Raw genomic sequence first — 24,742 nt, 5'->3', positions numbered from 1 at the left:
GAAACAGGAACCTGATGAATAAAATAGAAGTTGATAGAGCATGTGACTCTTAATTTTAGGATCGTGAGTTTGAGCCCCACATTAGGCATGGAGCATACTTAGAAAAAGAAAAAATAAAAGAAGTATATGGAAGGAGACTAGTGGTTGAATAATGTGGAGTTTGAAATTTACATATTACTATATAATTTGTGCTCTTGAAATTGTATTACAATGAAAAGAGCACTAAGCTAGGACTCAGTTTTGTTTGATTTCTAACCCTTGCACTTTTTAGTTCTGTAGCCTTAAATAAGTTCTCTTGGTCTCAGTTTTGTTTGTTTTATCTGTATACGCTCTTTGAGAGGATTAGGATATTAAGAAGTAAGTGAAGAAACTTTGGAGGGCATAACAACTCAATTCCTTATGTGTGGACTATAGATACTTATGACTTCTATATTAAAGGGTTCAATATAGAAAAGGGGGTAGGGAAGAGCTACTTGATAGTGGAGACCCCTGACAAATGCTACCTCAGCCAGGTGATTAGTCATGTTGATAGTGTGACAAGAATGGCACTTTATTTCTGTGGTCTTTCTCCCAAACACTCATAATCTGTGTCTGAGAAAAACAGGCAAAACCAAATTGAAAGATGTTCTATAAAATATCTGATCAGTACTCCTGAAACTGTCAAGGCCATTAAAAGTAAGGAAAGTCTGGGAAACTCACAGCAAAGAGGAGCCCGAGGAGACATGATAGCTAAATATAATGTTATGGTGGTTTTCTGGATGAGATCCTAGAGCAGAAACAGGACATTAGATAAAAACTAAGGAAATCTGAATAAACTATGGACTTTAGTGAACTATTATTGATATATTATTATTAACTGGTTATAACAAATGTACTGTACTATTATATGATATTAATAATAAGGGAAACTAAGTGTGCAGTGGGGGATTATGGGGTGGTGTATGTAGGAACTCAGTACTATCTTAATTGTTCTGTAAATCCTAAACTTTACCAGAAAAGGTCTATTAATTAAATAAAGAGTTTTATGGTCAGAATCACAGACACATTACAGACATTTAATGAATATAACTGAAGTTAAAAAGACTGGCTTATAGTTCTGTGTACTGCATTATACAGAAAGAGTGGAATATATGGAAGGAGAAAAATCACGGGGGAGGTTGCCAGGTCCTAGGGTAAGGGTTTTGGGGGAGACCTTCTTTCCTATTCATCATCCCCCTGTTCATAGTGATAATAGAAAGTTCCTGGGAAAATAAAGCCCTGAGAGGAAATTGGCTGGGGAATCTGGGTTTGGGACTTCCCTGAGCTTGCCTATTTCACTGCATTTCTCAGTTGAAGCCTATAAAGGAGTATGTTGGTTCTGGCCCCAGACCCACACCCCCACATTATAAAGAATACTTTCTTTGAGTGTTTGGGTTATTTTTTCTTTCACCTTAGATATAGCTTCTAATTTAGAGTCTCACCAGGAGCCATGTCCAGATTCATGCCTTTTTGGACCCTAACTCTTTATTCTCCTTCTGTAGGTTTATTTGGGCTCATCTAGATTCTGATATCTTTTGAGATTCTATTTAATTTCCTTTAGGTTTTTTTTTTTTTTAACTTTAATAATTCCCTCAGCTTTTGTCCAAGTAGTGTTCTTATATGCCCCATATGCTTAAATTGGCAGTTATTTGCATCATTATTAAATAAAGATATATACTTAATTTTATCACTGTTTGAATGGCTATTAGGGAGTGACTAATAGTAATCAAGTGTTAGGACAAACAGAATAATGTGCTATTGTCAGTATCGCAAAATTATGTAGAAGTTAGATTGGATTTACTTAAATATGGCATTATTTGTACACTAAGCTGACATGTTAAAGTTGAAGCATCATATGTTAAACTGAATCTTAATAAATTTTGGGCTTATATCAGTCAATAAAACCGCTATGTAAAAGAAGATGCCTCGATGCAAAAATATTGTATAACATTTGGCTAAAAGCAAAAAATTACAATAATATGAACTATAATAACAAAACTTTTAGCATTTTGAATCTAAGAAGACTTAGATTTAAAAAAGAGAAGAATACGCTCAGACTTCTAAGAAGTTTACTTTATAATAGGAAATTTTATTATTGGGTTGGTTTAATTTTTTATTCATGGATTCCGGCTGAGAGAAATTAGTCATGTTTTCCTCCTTTTAATTCTCTTTTGAATGAAATTTAATTGAAGTTGAGATATTACAATTTTGTGTCTATAATATTTTAAAAATTATTTGTAAATGTTTTACACACATAGTTGTGTAATTCAGATTATTAAGTGGTATAATTCAGATGATTATAATTCTGTGTGGTCTGTATTCTGTGTTTCTGTACATGTACAGATGTAAACAAAGATGCAGTAGATGGGCTCTTTGCTGTCTGTCAACTCATAATTTAGTGAAAGAGACATTTGACTAAACATGTGATATAATGAAATGGGTAATATTTAGAATCTTGATGATTAATCATATGTGAGAAATGAGAAAGAAAGAGAGAAGTCAAAGGTGATTAAAATTTTTACTTTAAGTGACTAACAGATGGAAATATCCTAGCTTCAAAAAGTTAGCAATGAGGAAGAGAAGCAGATTAGAGGTGGGAGAGCAGATACCAGACTGGGATTTAGCCATGTGGACTTTGAAATGCCGCTAGAACAATATGGCACATATGTCCAAAAGGCCTTTGTAAATATGAGTTTGTAACTCAAGAGAAAGGTCATTTCCAGAGATGAAAGCATGCAAGGTGAGAGCCAGTGTTTGCAATTCTGTGTTTAGTAAAGGAGATGGAGAATGACTAGAGTGGTCAGCAGTCATATAAAGGGTTTTTGTGGGCATGTATATACATTCACACGTTATAGCCAGCTGAATTGTAGTCAGCATGGTGCCGCTGTGTAAATTCTGAAATGTGTCATTTTTGTTTCCTGAATGAATAAATTGTGGGGAAGGTTTGTGTTATATTTTTTTGAGAGGAACAGCTTGAATTCTGTTCCCTTGTCTGCTAGCCCCTCTCCCTTTTTAGGGTTTTTACTTGCCCAAGGCATTTCTTGCCTAGTACTTGATGCCTGTTTTCAAACCCTTTGAAGTGCTTTCCCGAAATGGCCTTCTGTATGTGCTGATGCTGTACTTTTTATTAATTTTCAAGATCCTTTACTCTTATTACATATATGTAATTCTATCTCATGTGAGTTTGGGTTTTTATGAGCATATTCCATAACATTTAACCATAGTTAACACTTAGGTTAACTTGCCTTCCCTAGACATTTTAGAACTTATAAAAGCTTGGTTTGAATTGTAATAGCCAAAAGCAACAGGCAAGTGTCAGACACATTTAAAAAGCCCTTGGGAAGACTATAAAAAACCCAGTACTGATTAAAGAGGCAAAATTGCAAGAGCATGAAGTATAAATATTATATTCGAGTTTGTGACTTGATATGGTATAAAATCATGAAACAGTAAAAGATAAGTCAGATTTAGTTTTCACTGGATTAATAGCATAGCTGGACAAATATCTTTATATGTATTTATGTTATATTTGTTTAGTAAACTTGAGCACTTGAAATCTTAATCATGGAAACATGAAAAATAACACTACTCCAAAATAAGACTATTTATGGTACTTTTTTATTTTTGGTAGTTTTTCTTGATCACCCTTGTGAGTGAAGCAAATTGTCTAGGCAGGTGAAATGTGGCAGCACTAACAAAGCACAGTTATTTGGTAAGTAAAATTGAAAAAGAAATTACCGTATCTAGTCCCGTCAACCCCATCTGTTCTATGCATTTATGTATTATGTATTTTAAAGAGTTACAAAAAAACTTATGAGCAAATGTGGGACTCATAGACCATGCTATACATCTCTAACCCTTACATGTTGATGTAAATGTTCTCTTGTTTATAATGGATATCAATAAAATTCTTATTTTCAAATAACCCATGTTAGCAGCTATTTATTGAGAATTAACACTTTGCACTTGCTGCTTGTTCTGCTCTCACAGATACCTTTGAATCTGAATTGCTGGTACCACGTAAAATCTTAAGGGCATATTTCCTTTTTTAAAAATGTTTTATTTTTAAAAGGGCTTGGAGGGGCACCTGGGTGGCTCAGTTGGTTGAGCATCTGACTTCAGCTCAGGTTATGACTTCACGGTTCGTGGTTAGTTTGTGTGTGTGTGTGTGTGTGTGTGTTGTTGTTGTTGTTGTTGTTGTTGTTTTTAATGACTTAAAATTATTTGCTTCCTGGTTCCTGGTCTCAGAGTCAGGTCTGGGCCATAAATCTTGATGCTGTCCGTACTCTCTGTGGCTGAGTTCTGCCACACAGAAGCTGCCCGCTTGGCTTGCCAGGAGTCTCTTGCGGGCCTCCTGATGCTGCTTGTCCCCGACATCAGAGGTCTTGTCGTGGCTCACTGCCAGCTTGGATTTAGCTGGCTTCTTTGGAACTGGAGGGGGTGTTTTCTTCTCTTCCTTCCTCTTCTCGGGCTCTTGAGCTGATAGTTTGGAACCTGGAGCCTGCTTCAGATTCTGTGTCTCCCTCTCTCTCTCTTTGTCTGTCCCCCACTTGTGGTCTCTCTCTGTCTCTCTCTCTCTCTCTCAAAAATAAATAAATAAACATTTAAAAAAATAAATAAAAGGGCTTGGAGAAAATAGAGGACATTATAGTTTTTAGAAAGAATGGTCTGGGAACCAAAATCCTGCATTTTTGTTATCATTTCTGCCATTTAACTTTTTCTAGGGCTTTTGACATATCCTTCTTTGTGCTTTGTTTTCCTCTGGTTTTCAGTGAGGTAAGTTAGACTAAATGACTCTTAAAGCCCTTCCACTAACAACATTCTGAGTAGTTCTCACAATGCTTATATTCCAATCTGTGGCTTATCCTTTGTTCTTGTTGGTTGCTAAACTTTTAGGGCATTTTCTCTAATTGTCAGGTGTAATTGTTAAGAGACTTGTACACCAGTTCTGCTGTTTATTAAGCTGTGTAACTGTGCAGATTACTTAAACTTTATATATTTTTTTCTGTAGAGTTCTACTAATAAAGAGTATTTACCTCAGAGGGCTCCTGTAAACATTGGGGGATAATACATATCAAGCATTTAGCAAGATTTCATGAAATCAATTAACAGTAGTTGCTACTTTCTTCTGATTTTAAGATATGGATATATATTTGGCTTCAAATGGAAAAAAACGTATAGCGTCATAGCTTATGATTCCTTAAGTTTTCTGTAAGAACAAAATGTATATGTCTTTGAAACGGAATTTAATCTTTTGCAACTCTTTGTACCAGAATATAGTAATTTTTGGCAGTTTGAGCTTTAAGCTCAAACTTTATAGAATTCTAGACCTATGTGACATATCAGTGCAGCTACTGGGTTGCATTTTACAGGCCAGTTATCTAGGTATGATTCATCAGTGTGTTATTCTGTGCAAAATCTTATGTTCTATAGGGGCCCTCAGAAGTCATTTTTATTACTGCCATGACTTTATAATGCTTGAATTATTCCAACTCATTTTCTTTACAGTACAAATTCTTAGGTTGTACTTTCAAATCTGGTTGTTGTTTTTTCCTCTTTTGTTTTGTAGAAAAAAACACATATTGTTTCTTATTCATAGGTTTCCTGTAGCTTACCTCTATGTAGTAGGGTAATGCCCCTTTACTGATTGAGGTCAAATGCTGTATGTTCACATTTTCAACATAATATCAAGTCTGTTTGCCTGTATATCAGATATTTAAAACATTAATCTTTCCATTATCAGTAGCTGGATATTGATATTGTATTCTTAGAGATCATAATCTTATACTTTTCAAACCTGAAGTTCAGGTCATCCTTTTTAGAACCATAATCTGTGGAAAACATTAATCATTTTTTTTCAGATTCTCTAGCTGCTTTCCTTCAGTTAAACCAGATAATTAGAAAGCAGCATATATGCAGTGTATATATTGCCTGAATTTAAAGATACGTCTTCACTGGATGACTATCTTATTTCATGCCCTTGACTTTTATGGAGAGTTGCTGTAAGAACAATAACAATAATGCAGACATGATAATCATTACATTAAAAACAACAGTGACACCAGCAATTTCCTTTCTGATTCTTATCATGCCACACTTGCCTAATTAGTTACCCTAAATGAAGTAACATTCTGCATAAAAATTTCTCGCCCTTTCCTCACTCTATCCCCTCTAAATCCCCTCTCCAAAAAAGACCCATTTTCCTAATTATCTGAAGGATACAGGAGTGCTGATTCATAGGCACATATGTACCCCAGTGTTTATAGCAGCACTGTCAACAATAGGCAAATAATGGAAAGAGCCCAAATGTCCAACACCTGATAAATGGATTAAGAAGGTGTGGTATTTATACACAATGGAGTACTACTTGACAATGAAGAAGAATGGAATCTTTGCCATTTGCAGCAATGTGGATAGAACTGGAGGGTATTATGCTAAGTGAAATAAGTCAGTCAGAGAAAGGTCTCAAATCATATGTTTTCATTCATATGTAGAATTTGAGAAATCTAACAGAAGACCATTGGGGAAGGGAAGGAATAATAAGATAAAAACAGAAAGGGAGACAAAGCCTAAGAGACTCTTAAATACAGAGAACAAACTGAGGGTTGATGGCAGTCAGGGATTGGAGGGGATGGGGAAGATGGGAGATGGGCATTGAGGAGGGGACTTGTTGGGATGAGCACCAGTTGTTGTATGTAAGTGATGAATCATGGGAATCTACTTCCAAAGCCAAAACTACACTGTATATACACTGTATGTTTGCTAATTTGACAATAAATTATTAAAATAAAAAAATAAAAATCTGCCCCCCAAAATAAATAAAGTTTGTTTTATTGAGTGGGCCCTGGTTCTTGTTTTATTGTTCACTTTCTCAACTCCTTGTCTACAGTCTCCTTTGGGTAAAAGTATAATTTATCATATTGCAAATGAATAGCACTTGCTTTATTTGTTTGACTTTGTATATTATGAAAGGGCAGACATTGTTTTGCACTGAAGTGCAGGACTAAAAATGATCGTGTGAGGTGAAACCAGGCAAAAATGATCAATGGAGAATATTACAACTGTTAAAAGACCTTTAAAAATTTGGCAAAACATTAAGAACTTTCTTACCCTTGGTTGTAAACGTATAAGGTAGTGCATTTTGGCTGTATAACAACAGCTTCCTTGCTGGTCTCCCTTCTTCCAAAGTGTCTTAGTCTAGCCATTCATTTATACTTAAAAAAAAACTTTTTTTAAATGTTTATTCTTGAGAGAGAGACAGACAGAGACAGAGACAGAGTATGAGTGCGGGAGGGTCAGAGAGAGAGGGAGACACAGAATCTGAAGCAGGCTCCAGGCTCTGAGTTGTAAGCACAAAGCCTGACGCGGGTCTCGAACTCACAAGCTGTGAGATCATGACCTGAGCCGAAGTCGGATGCCTAACTGACTGAGCCACCCAGGCGCCCCCCACCTTTTAAAAAAAATTTTTTTTTCATTCATTTATACTTTTATAGTCCCACTTTATGAGGACACTGTAGTTCATTTACCCATTTTTTAAATTGAAGTATAGTTGGCATGCAATGGAGCCAACTAATCTTCAACAAAGCAGGAAAGAGTATCTAACAGAAGAAAGATGGTCTCTTTAGCAAATGGTGCTGAGAGAATTGGACAGCAACATGCAGAAGAGTGAAACTGGACCTCTTTCTTACACAATACACAAAAATAAATTCAAAAGGGATGAAAGACCTAATTGTGAGACAGGAAACCATCAGAATCCTACAGGAGAAAACAGCAACCTCTTTGACCTCAGCTGTAGCAACTTCTTACCTGACATGTCTTTGAACGCAAGGGAAATAAAAACTATTGGGACTTCATCAAGGTAAAAAGCTTCTGCACAGCAAAGGAAACAATCAACAAAACTAAAAGGGAACCTATGGAATGGGTGAAGATATTTGCAAGTGACATCCGATAAAGAGTATCCAAAATCTATAAAGAATTTACCAAACACAACACCCAAAAAACAAATAATCCACTGAAGAAATGGGCAGAAGACATAAATAGACACTTTTCCAAAGAAGACATCCAGATGGCAAACAGACACAGGAAAAGATGCTCAACATCGCTCATCATCAGGGAAATACAAATCAAAACCACACTGAGATACCATCTCACACTGGTCAGAGTGGCCAAAATGAACAAATCAGGAGACTATAGATGCTGGAGAGGATGTGGAGAAACGGGAACCCTCTTGCACTGTTGGTGGGAATGCAAATTGGTGCAGCCACTCTGGAAAACAGTATGGAGGTTCCTCAAAAAATTAAAAATAGACCTACCCTATGACCCAGCAGTAGCACTGCTAGGAATTTACCCAAGGGATACAGGAGTACTGATGCATAGGGGCACTTGTACCCCAATGTTCATAGCAGCACTCTCAACAATAGCCAAATTATGGAAAGAGCCTAAATGTCCATCAACTGATGAATGGACAAAGAAATTGTGGTTTATATACACAATGGAGTACTACGTGGCAATAAGAGACTCTTAAATACAGAGAACAAACAGGGTTGATGGGGGTGGGGAAATAGATGATGGGAATTGAGGAGAGCACCTGTTGGGATGAGCACTGCATGTTGTATGTAAGTGATGAATCACTGGAATCTACTACTGAAGCTAAGACTATACTGTATGTTAGCTAATGTGAGAATAATAATAAAAAAAATTGGCATGCAATGTTATACTAATTTCAAGTAAGTATACAGCATATTGTTTCAACAATTCTATACATTACTCATTGCTCATCGTAAGTGTAGTTACCATCTGTCATACATTATTATAATATCGACTATTCCCTATGCTGTGCTTTTTATCTCCATGACTTATTTATTTTATAACTGGAAGTTTATACTTTATCTGTTTCACCCATTTTTATATTAATGAATTTCAGGTTTAGAGGTTTTTTTTGGCTGCAAAAAGTGCTTCTGTAATATTCTTGTATATGTCTCCTTGGGTATGTGTACAAGGGTTTCTCTGGTGTATATATACATAGAGGTTATTGTTATTGAGCATGAACATCTTAAACGTTACTAGGTATTTTGAAATTGCCTTCTTTTAAGTATCAATTTTTTCCCTTAATTTTTTTGAAAATTTTTTTTTAATGTTTATTCATTTTTGAGAGAGAGAGAGAGAGAGAGATACAGAGTGCAAGTGGGTGAGGGACAGAGAGAGAGAGAGAGGGAGACACAGAATCCAAAGCAGGCCCGGGGCTCTGAGCTGTCAGCACAGAGCCCAACGTGGGGCCCAAACCCACAGACCACAAAATCATGACCTGAGCCAAAGTCAGTCGCTCAACCAACTGAGCCACCCAGGTGCCCTTCCCTTAATGTTTTGATCAGTTTTCCTAAAATTTTGGAGTCTTAAGTTTTTTACTCACCAATCATGTCATTGATATTTTTGATGACTTTGAATCTTGTTGACAGAAATGAACTATTTCAAAGTGTGTGAGATTAATCTAGATAAGAGGTCAGCAAATTACACAGCCTTTGGGCAAATCCAGCCTGCAGCTTGTTTTATTTTTATTTTTTTATTTTTATTTTTTATTTTTTATTATGAAATTTATTGTCAAATTGGTTTCCATACAACACCCAGTGCTCATCCCAACAGGTGCCTCCCTTAATACCCATCACCCATCCACCCCTCCCTCCCACCCCCCATAAACCCTCAGTTTGTTCTCAGTTTTTAGGACTCTCTTATGTTTTGGCTCCCTCCCTCTAGCAGCTTGTTTTAATCTAGCCCTTTAGTTAAGTATAAATTTTATATTTTTAATGAGAGGTTAAAAGAAAAATGTGACATAGGCCGTATGTAGCCCACAGAGCCTAAAATATTTATTGTCTGGCTCTTTATATGTTGTCTTTCTTAATTCCACAATACTTGAGAAATGTCTTCAAGTATATTTACCTCTCTGCTGGCTGTAAGTGTAAATTTTGTGTTCCTATCACATAGTCTAACCCTGTGTATAAAAACAAGCTTATAAAATGATTTGGTATTAAGTTGTTGCTGTTTCTTCAAAGTCCTTCAAAATGTGAAAACATTCTGCTTCAGCATAACCAATATTTCATCATCTTCATTGAAGTTAAATCTATTTGGGACTGCATTATTTAAGAAATTAAGATAATTAAGTCATCAGTGTTAAGATTAGAATCGTGAATCATGTTCTATTTTTGGGGAAATAAGCTTAGAAACAACTTCATTGTGTAAACGTGATTGCTTGGAGACAGTTTAAGTACCAATGTATAAACAATCGGTATACCAATTATAAAATTTAGTCATCAAAAGCACTGTCCCAAGCAAGTTTTCTTAATAATGTGTTTGCTTACAGATGGTTTATGTGTTCCCTGGTTTATGGTGGATTTTAGTCTGCGATATAGAAGTAAAAATACCTTATATGTTAGATGATATTTTATAATATGTCATACTTAAGCTTTTAATACATCTGCCCCTAATTAGCCTCAAACACTAATTTTTTTAGATCTATTACTCTGAAATAATTTTGAAAAGATTATTTTTAAAGAGGAAAATAGACATAAGTAGAGGAGAGGTTTTTTTGTTTTGTTTTTTAGGGAACCAATTAACTTTGTTAATGTTATATAAAATTTACTCATGCATAGTCCTCGATTAATAAAAAAAATCAGGTAGAAAGATAGGACTGTCTCTCTCATTACTTAAGGATTTCAGTGTTGATGCTATCAAATAACTCAACTGAACCTGACTAATGGCAGTATCTTTGGGGCAGCTGGTTTTGGTCACCTGAACATTGAGATACTCTTCCTATTCTTTTCTTATTCTTATCCTTGACTATTCCACCCTGATCCCCATATGTTTTAATGTACTCGTTTGTTACCATATTTCAGTATTTTTGAAGCACCCATTGTGGAGGTAAGTATACAAAAACAGTATTAAAGATTGTCTCCTTTTTCATCAGGCATATTTACACCCATAATTTTTTGTTCAATTGTCCCTTCTGTCTTCTTTTGGATTAGTCAAATGTATTCTGTTATCCTCTCTTATCTCCCCTATTTTCTTAATAGCTAAACTTCTTTGTTTTACTCTAAGAAAAATACTTGCTCTAGGTTTATAGTCTTATAGTCTATATATAGACTTAGTTTATAGTCTACCTTGGAATTATACTATGCTACTTTATATATATAGTAAGATTCTTAAAATTTACTTTCCTTTGTGTTATATTTGTTCTATAGTTTATCTCTGCATGTGTATAAACCCCACAATATATTATTACTTTTGCTTTAGATGGTCAATTATCTTTTATTTTTAGATGTTTATTTATTTATTTTGAGAGACAGCACAACCAGGGGAGGGTCAGAGGGAGAGAGAATCCCAAGCAGGCTCCATGCTGCCAGCACAGAGCCTGACGTGGGGCTCGATCTCATGAACTTTGAGATGGTTACCTGAGCCGAAATCAAGAGTCAGACATTTAACCCACTGAGCCACCCAGGTGCCCCACGATGGTCAATCGTCTTTTCAAGAAATTAATGAGAAAAGGAGGATGTTATATTTAGCCACATAGCCACATTTCCAACATTCTTCATCTCTTTGTATTTGATACACATTCCCCTCTGGTTTAAGAACTTCCTTTGACATTTCTTGTAGTGGAGATTTACTGATGATAATTTCCTTCAGCTTTTGTTTATCTGATACAGTCCTTTATTTGCCTGCAGTTTTTTTTTTTTATTTTTTTTTTGTTAACATTTATTTATTTTTGAGACAGAGAGAGACAGAGCATGAACAGGGGAGGGGCAGAGAGAGAGGGAGACACAGAATCTGAAACAGGCTCCAGGCTCTGAGCTGTCAGCCCAGAGCCCGACCTGGGGCTCGAACTCACGGACCGTGAGATCATGACCTGAGCCGAAGTCGGACGCTTAACCAACCAAGCCACCCATTGCCTGCAGTTTTTAAGGCTATGCTATTCTAGCTTCACAATTGTTTTTTTGCAGTACTTTTGCTCTGATATCACCTGGCTTATATTGTTTTGAATGAGAAGCCAGTAGTGATTCTTTTGTTTATTTGTAATGTGTCTTTATATTCTCTGACTTCTCTTTAAGATTTTATCTTTATTGCTGGTTTCCAGTAACTTGATGTACTTGGTATAATTTTTTTCCCCATTATATTTGAGATTTGTTGAACCTTTTAGATCTGTGGTTTCATTGATTTTATCAAATTTGTGTATATTTTTGTCTGTCTCCTTAAGCTTTTTTCTTGATCTCCAATTAGACTTATTTTAAATCTTTTTATATGGTTATACAGATTCCCTTAGTCATTTTTATTCAGTCTTTTTTGTTTCTGTGCTTCAGTTCGAATAGTTGCTCTGTCTTCAAGTTTACTGATTTTTCACTGCTGCAGTTATTATATTTATAATACCTGGTCTGCTAATTTTATCATTTCTATTATTTCTGGGCCTAAGAATATTGAATCTTTTTAAACTTAAATATTTCTGTCTGTGGATCAAGTTGGGGTTTTCTTCTTCTTTTTTTTTTTTTTTTTTTTTGAACTCTCTGAACTTTATAGAAAGTTTGCAGGAGTAGTCACAAATAATTTTGTTTTTCTTTAAAGCATTTGAGATTAATTTGCTGCTGTATGCTCCATTACCCTGAATGCTTTATAATGTGTATTTCTACCAAAAAATACATTCTGGTCACATAGCCATAGTGCAAACCATCAAATTAAAAAAGAAGATTATTATTACCATATAAGTTTTATCACTTGTCCCTGAACTGTCTTTTATGACAGAATGATCTGGTCCATAATCATGTGTTATATTTATTTGTCATGTCTCTTAAGTCTTCTTCAATTGAAAACAGTTTCTCAGTCCTTCCTTTACTTTCATGACATTGACATTTTTGAACATTACAGGTCAGTTATTATGTAAAATATCTCTCAGTTTGGATTTTTCTGATATTTACTCATGCTTCGATTCAGATTTTTCATAGAAATAATGCTATGTTCTTCTCATTGCATCCTATCAAATGATACTTGATTTCAAATTGTCCCATTACTACTAACGTTAACTTTGATTATGATGGTGTCTGCCAAGCTTCTCCACTGTAAAATTACTGTTATCCCCATGAAGTTCATGTTACTTTGTGGATAGTTACATTGAGACTGTATATCTTGTTCCTTAACAAATATTTCATTTATTTATATTAATTTATATCTTCATCGGCTCATGAATTTCCGTGCTATTCAGTGGATCAGCATTCCTTTACCAACATTTGTGTTGATGTCTCCATTGTATCACTTTGGCCAGTAGGCTCTTTTAGCCTGGTATTTGTGTGCTTTTGGCAGTTTTACGTCTCTCTGAGCACTTTCTTGCAGTAAGATTTCCAGACTCATTTTGTACTTTGCCTTTCCCAGCCTTGGAATCTGCCATTTCTTTAAGACGCCCTGATGCTTTTTGGTGGAGAATTTGGAAACCAAGTTTTTAAAATTTAAAAGCCGGGCTCTGGGTGCCAGCTGTGCTTATTGCTATTGGGGTATGGCTGTTCTCAGGTTATCTCACAGAACAGAGCTCAGGAATACACACACACACACACACACCCCACACCCCCCACACACCACACACATTTTTATCTATATTTAGCTAAGTATATTGAAAATCTTGAAATTATACTGATAATTCCAATGTCAGTTCAATATAGCAGAATTTATTCTTATTTTCTTTATTTATATGTTTATAACTCCTCTATTAATAGTGAGAAGCCTGGCTACTATCATCCTTAATTATTTATTTAATCAGTCATTCCAAATAAAATTCCCTTGTATTACCTCTGCTGCTTTTCTTTCAGAACAATCATGTCCCTCACCCACTGACTCCCCAATGACATTTAACATTTTTGAATGTTAACATTTTTTCTTTCTTAAATATGTAAAATATCATATATTGTATGAAAAACAGTGGGCCTTCTTTTTTTATTGCACACTATCTACTTTCTCATGGTGCATAGTCCTCACATCACAAAAAGTCATGGGGTATTAAAAACAAAAAAACAAAACCCTGTTGTTCTGAGAACCACAACTGTTCCCTTCAGATACTAGTATGAAGTTTGTTCTATAATGCCAAATGTCCTTCTCAGCTATGGAAACTTTCTCTCAATGTGCTCATTTGAATCAACTGGTAAGAGCATGTTTGGCCCTGCATTTTCAGTGTCAAAATGGCCAAGTCAAGTGAGAGAAGAGAGCTTGAGAGTGGCATTTGTATAGGCAACACACAGGGACTGTAAGATAATATCATGGATTACATGACTTCCATTCAATTCTTAGGAATTATCATGGAGTCATAAGAAGAGTAGCCCTGAGGTTTTGTTTCTTGTCACAGAGTGCCATTGATCTAGTGGACTGGGTTCCAAAATGACATGTAGACCTACTCGGAACCAGTCTCTGGTTAGACCTGGGAATACTTGGATGGTATCTCTTTGTTGGTCTCCCAAATTAGACTGTTCTATCTTCAGTGCCTAGCACTGTGCCTGATACAGAGTAAAAAAAGTATTCATTGATGAATGAATGAAAGACAGATGAAGAAGAGGTTAAACTATTTAGCCACAGCTTTTCCTTTGTACTGATGTCTAGTTTCTGGGACAGAATGGCTTTAATATTTGAGGCATAAATAACACCCAATGTAAATAAGTATGCTATAAAGGAACCAGCTTAATTAAGAGCAGATTTTTATTTTTTCCCTTTTTCCTCTTTTACGTATTTATTTTCTCTTTCATTGAAAGACATATATATGGTTGCATTTTTATAAGGACACTGAACAGTTGTTCTCTTTTCATGCAGGGGCCTGAATTAATGAATAAATATGTTGGTGAATCTGAAAGGGCTGTTAGAGAGGTAAGATGATAATGTCTTTGTGTATGGTTTCATTTTGTTTTGGGTTACTGATTCTGAAATTTCCAAATCAAAATTCTAGTGGTGTATTTTTCTTTAGGCAAATATTATTTTATTATTTAAAAATACAATTTTGAGAGGCACCTGAGTGGCTCAGTGGTTAAGTGTCCAACTTCAGCTCAGGTTATGATCTCATGGTTCATGAGTTCGAGCCATGCTTCGGGCTGTGTGCTGACAACTCAGAGCCTGGAGCCTGCTTCAGGTTCTGTGTCTCCCTCTCTCTCTGCCCCTCCCCCACTTGTGCTCTGTCTGTCTCTCTCTCTGTAAAAAATAAATAAAAATGTTTTAAAAATTACAGTTTTGATAATCTACAATACTTTGTTTTTGTCTTTAAACATCATCATATTACCAGCCGTTAGTTTTACCAAATAAAGATTGTAACAACTGCCAGAATTTCACTAAAAACGAAAAAAAAATGTACATCTGTACTTCTAAGGAATGCTTGATCTCAGAATGAGATTTAAATCCTTTAAATTATGTAGTCCTTTAAATGAAATGAGCTTAGTATAAAAAAATTTCAATTTACTCTCATTTTAATTGTTTTACGTTTGCCTAGTGATTTAGACAGTGCATTCCCCCTCTTCTAAGATTTACAGTTAGTGCTTGATTGTTTTAATTTATTTTTCTTGAGAGAGAGTGGGGGAGGGGCAGAGAGAATCCCAAGTAGGCTCCACACTGTTAGTGCAGAGCCTGACATGGGGCTTGATGTCACGAACTGTTAGATCATGACCTGAGCCAAAATCAAGAGTCATCTTAAACAACTGAGCCACCCAGGTGCCTCAAGCCAGCTCCTGATTGATAGGCTACTCATTCATATCGCGGAAGCTACACAACTGGTAAATTCATGCAAAATCAGGGCACTTGGACTTGGGTAACTACAGTAATTTGACCACTGGTTTTGGCTTGCTAAGCAGAGGTTAGTCTGTCTCACACAGACAGCCTGTATTCTTTCAGAAGCTAAGCAAGGACAAGAACACACAAACAGCAATGGAATGGATGGTCTCCAAGAATGGAATGTATGGTCTCCATTTGTGAATACCTGGGTGCCAACCCAAGAGTATTAGAAATTAGAATACTTCATTTTTCATCTGAGAAAAAAAATTTAAGTTACTTTTGTCCTATTTTTTTATTTCTTTAAAATGTAGACAATGGCAGTTGTAGGAAAAAAGGAAATGTTTATTAATAATGTTACGATAACCGTTTTGAATTTTTATGATCATGATCCTTGTGACCAGAAAATGGGGGTCTAGGTTACAGGAAACACACCTTTGGATTTCTTTCTGCCTGTGCTGATTTTTTCTAGGCCATTTCCATATGTTGCCCCCCCCCCCCCCCCCCCCCCGGCTGTCTGGCCAGTCTCTAACGTTGATAGTCTGATTGACTTCTGATCTAATCAGTCTATGCTCTTTCAAGTTTTTTTTTTTTAATTTTTAAAATTTACATCCACATTAGTTAGCATATAGTGAAACAATTGATTTCAGGGAGTAGATTCCTTAATGTCCCTTACCCATTTAGCCCATCCCCCCTCCCACAGCTCTGGCTCTTCCAAGTTTTGATCATTTTTCTTGTCCTGGCTTTACATCAATCATTACTTTCCCATACTGTCTTCCCATACTGTCTTCACAGAAATGAGCAAGGAATGTGGCTTTGGGGTTTATGGGTATTTTATATGCTAAGCTATAACTGATTTTACATGTTTATGGCTTTTCTTTTAAACATGTGTTTATGATAGTTAATAATAGCTGTCATTTACTGAGCTCTTACTATGTTCCAGGCACTGTGCTAAATGCTTTGCATTCTTTTTTTTTTAATTCAATTCTTAAAATAATTTTCTGAGGCAAGCATTTACCATTACCTCCACTTTATAGATGTGGAAATTGAAGTTTAGAGAAGTAAAGTTACCCGCTGAAGGTCATGATTGGGCTGGTTGACTTGTACATAATAGATTTAGTTCCTAACAGTTTTCAAACTAAAACCCAACTGCAGAGTTTCTGAAGTTTGCTAATCTTCAGTTAATGTGGTACTTTTTTCACCAGATCTTCCGAAAAGCGAGAGCAGTGGCTCCTTCCATTATTTTCTTTGATGAACTTGATGCCTTAGCAGTTGAAAGGGGCAGGTAAGAAATATTTAATAGGACTGCAATTAAATATCAGTGATTACATTGTAGAGGATATAGTATTTCTTATACAAATTTTATTTATCAATGTATTTGGCCTCCATAAAATAATTTTTAATTCATGTAAGTTTTTTCTTATATCCAACTATTTTATGTTCTCATTTTATAATACTTTCATATACGTTTTTTAGAAGTGTTTTTTAATGTTTATTTATTTTGAGAGAGAGAGACAATGAGCGGGTGAGGGGCAGAGAGTGAGGGAGACACAGAATCCAAAGCAGGCTCCAGGCTCCAAGCTGTCAGCCCAAAGCTAGACATGGGACTTGAACTCACGGACCACAAGATCATGACCTGAGCTGAAGTCTGGCGCTTAACCAACTGACCAGCCAGGTGCCCCCATATACCTTTTTTTTTTTAAGTATTCATATCCATTTGGGGCATTTGAGTTAATTTTCATAGTTTATTATTTACAGATACCCCTGTTTACAGAGACCCCCCCCAGCACTGCCTATCAGAATTTTGGTTGTTATAAATATATGATAAAAACTATAAGCAACACTCCATTAAAAATAATTATACAATACAGTAAAACCAATTATAATAAAAGATTTTAATACTCTCTAGATTAGATCATGTTTCCTAAAATATAGTTACAATAGAATAAAAATTAGTGTTAATAGTTTTATTCCTGAATCTCAAGCAATAAAGATTATTTATATCATTTCAAATAATGTGTATATATGTATACAGATGTATGTACGTGTATGTGTGTGTATGTATAGGTGCATGCATGCACGTGCACTATTTGCAAGTATGATTTTTTTCCTCTACAAATGTTTACAGGTCCTTTTAAGGATTATGTGCTGTAAGTACTTCATGTAGAGAATGTTAATGTGTGTGCTTTGTGCATAGCTTCCTGATGTATATATTTATTAGAAAAGTTCTGCTGATGATAATTACAGTGATGGTAGAAGGCACCTTGTAGGTCCCCAATATTAAAGTCTATAAGAGGCATTGGTGCTCTCTTCCTTCCTGAGGAGAGCTGCCTCATGAGATGAGTATAAACTGTCATTAGGAGACTATTATAAGAGGTAGTCTGTCCTACTCTTCACTCTACCCATTCAGTATCCTGCAATGCCGACCAGTCTTTTTATTTTATGAGTTGAAGTACTTGAATTCTTTTATAACTTCTGAGATGAGACACAACAAAAGGTTACAAATAGCTCAAGTTCACCTTTAACTACAAGAGAAGAAAAAGAAGCCTGAGAAGTTTGCTGAAGTAACATGACCTGCCACATATTTGTGACATCACAGACCTTTTTGGAGCCTAAAAAAGGAATAGGGTAGGATACATTGTTTAAATATGAACCGGATGGGAGGTAGAGTATGTAGCAGAGTTCTCATAAAATGCTTTTGAAATATAGTGGTGTGAGAAACCAGACAAGGCATTTGATAGAAAAATCCTGTTTTTGCAGGCAGTTTGGCCCAATAGGAATTGGGTGCAAATATATTAAGAGATGCTAATGATTTACAGCCTCCAGATATAATTTCCCCTACTAGTCTTCATCATGTTGTATATTTATACCTCCCTCCCTCAGTGGCTTGTTCAAGCTAAATTCAAATAAATTCAATGCTGTTTCCTTTATATAGAAAAATTTTTGGTCACATTTGTTGACATTTTAGAAAGCAGCAATGAGGCTGATAAGTAAACATAATGCTAATGGTCCACTGTAGAGATTTTGGTTGTACCTTTAGTGCACTAAGTCTTCTATAGATTGTGTTTTATAACCATAAGAATCTCAAAGAGAATGCTATCTTGTTTTCTTTTCTTTGTTTCTAAATTTTGTGATGGGCTAGCATTACCTAGAAAGTGATTGTTTTATCTAAGTAGAATGCTGGCACCTAAAAACTAAAACATACAAAGCCTACACATGTATGTTTTTGTTCTTCAGCTATTTGAATTGTACAGTTTCTAGAACTTTAAAATAAACAGCTATTGATAGATAACGGTATAAAATTCCGAAGGTACTAAACCAATTTTATGCATTGTTAGAGAAATAGAAAACATAGAAAAATTAAAAATTCCATAAACTAGGAGGCATTTCTACATAATATTGTGATATAGAATAGTTATTGCTTTCATTTGTTCAACAGTTTTATGTTTCCTGTGATAACATTCAAATCAAACCCATATGACTAGTTCAGAAATGATAGTGCATGAAAAACTTCTTATCAAGATTTTAATTTCTAAACTTAAGATGTTTAACAAATTGAGCAGAGAATTGATGATATATGCTAGTCCTTATTATCCTGTTTGGTAAATCAATTATTTTGACTATTTGAAGTTACTCAAGTTAGCTATGAAACTGAGATTTGCCGCCAGCAAGCACATTGTAAACAGAGCATAGGTATATTGTTTGCTTAGCTTTAGAAATATTTGTGCTTGTAGAATGAGAGACTTTTCATGCTTATGTAGGTATCTAATGACAACCACTAGTTTCTCCTCCTCCCTGTCCCATTTAAGTTTCTTTGAGACTTGAAAAATAAATAAGCCTGATGCCTTTTTCTGTATGCCCATTTAAATTATGGATGTTCTGAATTCATACTGTGAGTTGGAGGAAATGTTATAAGATTCCTTTTACAAAGTGTTTTAGTGATCTGTATAAGATTTGGGAAAATTGAAAATGCTGTTAAGGTAGCAGAGTACTTTGGAAAATAGGTATTATGTCCAGCAGTAAAGCACTGAGGTAGGAAAGGGCTAATAATGATATTAGCTAGTATTCATTTAGTGCATATTATGTACTAGAAACTGTTCTAAGTGTTTTATAGGTAAAGAAAAAACTCACAGAAATGCCCCTGCATTAATGCAAGGTAGGATACTTTACATTTGGCAGTTGGCCCCACTACTCTGCCTCACCTCCCAGCTAGCTTAAAAATTTACCCTTTTCAAGGTTGTAGTGGAGAGGAGAGAACAAGCTGGGCAGTAAATCATCAGTCAGCCTTATCTGAGGCAGCAGTCTGGTCCTCAGAAGTGAGTCCCTATATACTATATTCTCTTAGCCCAGTCTCCTCTGATGGAGGCAATGGCCACTGACTAACTGGGAGATGCCTAGAAGAAATTCCTCTGTCTGAGACATTCCATCTAGTTAGGGGATCCTGAATCTTCCTCATTAGATGACATTGATTGCCTGGGCAGAGCAGATATACTCTGAGCCACTTTTTGACTCGACTACCATACCATAGATTCCAGGATTCCAGGTGTAAGTAGTTAACTAACCTTTCAAACTTGTATTTATTGTGCATTTTCTCTGTGACTTACTTTAGTAATGACCCTGTTTGTCTAACTGAGCTATTGTTAGATTCCTTTGCAGGCATTCATTCATTCACTTGTTCTGTAAATATTGATTGAATGCTCATTCTGCAGCAGGCTTTATGTTGGGGATAAAACAGTGAACAGGGCCTAGGACAATTTCCTTAACCTCTCTATGCCTTTGTTTCTTCATTTGTAAAATGGAGATGGTAGTAGTAACAAATTTTAGGTTGTTAGAATGAAATACACGTAAAGGGCTTGACATAGTGCGTAGCATTTTAGTAAGTGCTTAAAAAACTTTAGTGTTTCTTATAATTTCTTCATAGATATAATAATAATACCTATTATTATTATTTCCATATAGATAGAAATATAGTAATAGACATAGAAATGGATCCTGTCCCAACAGAAATTACATTCTAGTGGGTGACACTGAAACACTTGGGAAATTAGAAAATGTGTTCTGTGATTGGCAGACACTATGGCATTTTGTCAGTCTAAGACGCCTTCAGTTGTAAGACAAATCATTATCATAGGTACTCAAGGAAAATGTAGCTTTAAACTGTGATATGGTGCTGAGAAGTCAACAACTCCAAGAGACATTCTGACCTCAGACATTTTAAATATGAAAAAAGTTTGTATCTTAGAGATAGAAAAAAGATAGTATTGTTATTTGGGAGAAAGATGATCTGTTCTGGTTTATAAAAGCGGTGCTGTTAAATAAAAAATGTTCTGGATATTGTTTTATGAATAGAATATAAAAAAGTTTGTTAAATACATAGAAAAATGAAAAAGATGAAGTGCAAGTTAAAAGCCGACTGATGGAATAATATCTTCTGTGAGGTATTGGAGAATCTGTGATATTAATAACTACTTTCTTGTATACCTGTTATTGCGATTAATAGTCCAGAATTGGTACTTGGAGTGGTTTGGGAAAAAAGTAAGAAGTTCTGAGCCAGCTTTCATTGAAAGTGAAGGTTCCAGGCTTAGCAGCATTCTAAATTTTAAAATAACGGTCAGAAAATTGAAGAGCCTCCTTTACAGCATATCCAGATTTCAGGTGAATTCAGTGAATACATGACACTAAGCACTGTAGAGGAAATTTTTGCGCACTTCATTTCTCTAAATGACATTCTCAATGAGGGTTATGCATTTTTCTAATGTGATACTTATGGTAGTTTTAAAATTTTCATAAAATCATAAAATTTTGTAGCTGAAAAAGTTCTTAGAAGTCATCTAGTGCAACTTTTATTCTTCAGAAGAACAGAAGCCCTTAGATGTTAAGAGAAGAGGCACATAACTCCTTTGTGGTCTAAACAAGACTAGAACTCATGTCTTATGATTCAGTGGTCTTTGAACTATACTGCTGCTGCCTCTTATACTGTCAGGATTTGAGACAAAAAGTGTGTTTGTATCATATCATACACACATGAGAATAAAGATTCTCATGTATCTAAATATTTAAAGAATATTTCTTTGTGTTTGAGAAACTAACAATAACTGCTTATTACTTTATTTTTTAATTTTATTGAAGATTTATTATGAATTATAAATTTAATTTTATTAACATTTATTCATTTTTGAGAGACAGAGCATGAGCGGGGAAGGGGCATAGAGAGAAAGGGAGACACAGGATCTGAAGCAGGCTCCATGCTCTGAGCTGTCAGCCCAAGCCTGACGTGGGGCTCAACTCATAAACCACAAAGTCATGACCTGAGCTGAAGTCAGACACCCAACCGACTAAGCCACCCAGGCGCCCCTAAATACTTTTAACCACTGTTTTGTAAATCTGTGTTTCAAGTTGCTAAATTAAGTGCCTATTTCCTGGTATGCAGATTTTCCTAATTTATACTTAATTGCCTCAGATATAACATAGTTTTGACATTTTTAAACTCTTAATATTAAACAGAAATGCTAGGGAAAAGAGCACAAAAGAAGAAATACAAAATGAAACACATGTATAGTTTTATAAATTACTTTTTGTTTTGTGTTTTGTCCATGCACTGTGGCTGAATATTATACCATAGATTAAAGGTATGACTCTACTTAAATGGTCTGTTGCAGCATTTTATTAGAAATTGGGTCTTATTTTTTGTTGTTGTAGGATACATAGGTCTCTTATTGTAGTTGTCTTTAAAGTGAAAGTTTGCTTGTGTTTTACAAGCACTATGAAAATTATCATAGGTAATGCTTGTGTTCAGAGTAGTATGTGTTTGACTAGCCTTCTTTAGACCTTTTTTTAAGTCTCTTCCAAGCATGAATACTGACTACGTGGGTGTGGGAGGTAGTTTTAAGAGACAAAGTCAGATGCCTACCATTTGGAACTACATGACATTTAAAAATGTACACTAGAAAAAATTTAGAAATGTAAATTAGAGGGGCACCTGGGTGGCATAGTCAGTTGAGCATCCAACTCTTGGTTTCGGCTCAGGTCATGATCTCATGGTTCATGGGATTGAGCCCCACGTCGGACTCTGTGCTGACAGCACAGAGCCTGCTTGGGATTGTCTCTTTCACTCTCTCTCTGCCCTTCCCCTGCTCACATCCTCTCTCTCTCCCTCCCTCCCTCTCTCAAAATAAATAAATAAATAAACTTAAAAAAATGTAAATTGGCTACACAAGAGGCTGGTCTATAGTTTAGAAATCATATGAAGGGACAAATGATGGGGCATTTTAATGATTTTATTGAAGGAGTTGAAAAGGAAATGTAAGTATTATTTTTGTGACAATTTTAGTATTGAAAAACAAACTGTTTACTCATTACCATCATGGTAGGAAGATTGCTTTAAGGTAGAGGTTGGCACACTTTTTCTGCACCAGCCTAGTTAGTAATTCTTTTCTTTTCTTTTTAGTCCCATAGTCTCTATCGCAACTATTCATCTCTGCTGCTGTTGTGCAAAAGCAGCCATAGAGAATATGTGATCAAATAAGAAAACAGTTGGCTGGGCAGATTTAGCCTATAGCTATAGTTTTTGACCTGTTTTAAGATACCATAAATGCCCCTTCAGTCCATGGCACTATATGACTTTTGAATAGAAATAATTTAGAAAAGGGGCTTGACTTCTGAAGGGAAAAGAGAATTAATGTTTTAGGAAAGCCTAGCTTCAATATTTTCTACAGCTGAACATCTTTTTTCCATTGTTGTTGCCTATCTCTAGCAGATAATAAAATTTTATAAAATCATTTCATTATGTTATTGATTACACATTTGTTTTTAAACTTTTCCTTGGAGTTGGTTTTGATTTCCTAGGATGTCAGTTTTATGGTTTTTGTTTCCTACTGCAGCTTTGAAAGTCAGCCAAGAATATTTCTCAGCCCATAAAACATTTTCACTATGCTATTCTGTAGCTAGCTCTCAATGATCTGTGGAAATAAAAGGCAAAGACAGCTTGGGTAATGGGAATCCAAAGAATTTCCTTCACCTAATCATCAACATTAAATATAGCCACCATTTCCTCCTATAACAAATAGCAAATTGGACAAGTAGGAGTTTAACTTCTTTCTGTTTAGAACTGCCAATTGGAGGTGTCAGTAATGTTTCTGAATTTGATTATTTATTAAAAATATTGAAATAACTTTACCTGAGTGCTATACAATACCAACACAGGATATAGAATTTTAAAACTAGAAGGATCTACATATGTATTTCCTAATTCACTTCCCTCATTCATACATGCCAGTAATTATGAAATCTTCAAGGGAACAACAATGTCTTCATCCTCTTATCTTGGGTGTCTAGCACAATGCCTAGCAAAGAAGCACTCAGACGTTTATTTTTTGAATAAGGGAATGAAGACTTTGAAAAACTAGAGATTAGGTTCATTTAGCTTGTTGTTAGCGGAGTCTGACTTCACTATGTTTTAGCATCCTTTGTAAACCAATTTTCTTTTAAAATTAAACACTGAGACTGTCTTTTGGATATTTGTTACCTGCCTTATGTATATAGAAGCACCATCATCTTCATTATAAAGAACCATTTGTAAGCTTTGGAATACATTCAACTGTCAGCTCTAAAAAAGAATTAACTGACATGCTAAATGATACTTTTTTCAAAATATTTCTATAGTTTTTATACACACTAACTCTGAAAGTGGGTCTGGACTCACAAAATTTGTCAGTTGTGCTAAGGATACACAAAGATATTCTTTATAATGTACCTGATAGCAGCATAATCAGATGGTAACAAAGGATAGCAACAATAATGAAGATCATACTTTTTAGGTCACTGAGAAGACATTTTAAAAAAGATCCTTGACATCCTTGGTTTACTAATTCATTTTGTAGAAAGGTTACCCTCTGCCCAGAAGGCCATTCAGTCAGACTTATTTTATTGTAATCACACTTATTTTATTGTAATCCAACTT

General features: G+C 35.3%; 1 protein-coding gene across 9 annotated transcripts in view; it reads left to right on the top strand.

The window, feature by feature from the left end:
* The window catches only part of AFG2A (AFG2 AAA ATPase homolog A), a 365,578-nt gene that overhangs the window by 85,374 nt on the left and 255,462 nt on the right, over nucleotides 1–24,742 (top strand). For 8 of the 9 annotated variants that reach the window (XR_008296147.1, XM_027063957.2, XM_015074610.3 and 5 more), the window contains exons 12-13: nucleotides 14,842–14,895; nucleotides 16,989–17,068. Coding sequence is in view for 8 of the 9 variants with exons in the window: in XM_027063957.2 (XP_026919758.1) it covers nucleotides 14,842–14,895; nucleotides 16,989–17,068 (134 nt within the window). In the remaining variant the exon portion in view is untranslated. Of the gene's footprint in view, nucleotides 1–14,841; nucleotides 14,896–16,988; nucleotides 17,069–17,911; nucleotides 17,934–24,742 lie in introns of all 9 variants that reach the window. The other variant, XM_053216987.1, reaches the window with a different exon arrangement.

This window comes from Acinonyx jubatus, chromosome B1 (genome assembly GCF_027475565.1).
Source record: "Acinonyx jubatus isolate Ajub_Pintada_27869175 chromosome B1, VMU_Ajub_asm_v1.0, whole genome shotgun sequence".
NCBI lineage: Eukaryota > Metazoa > Chordata > Mammalia > Carnivora > Felidae > Acinonyx > Acinonyx jubatus.
This window is presented reverse-complemented; position numbering and strand designations above follow the sequence as displayed.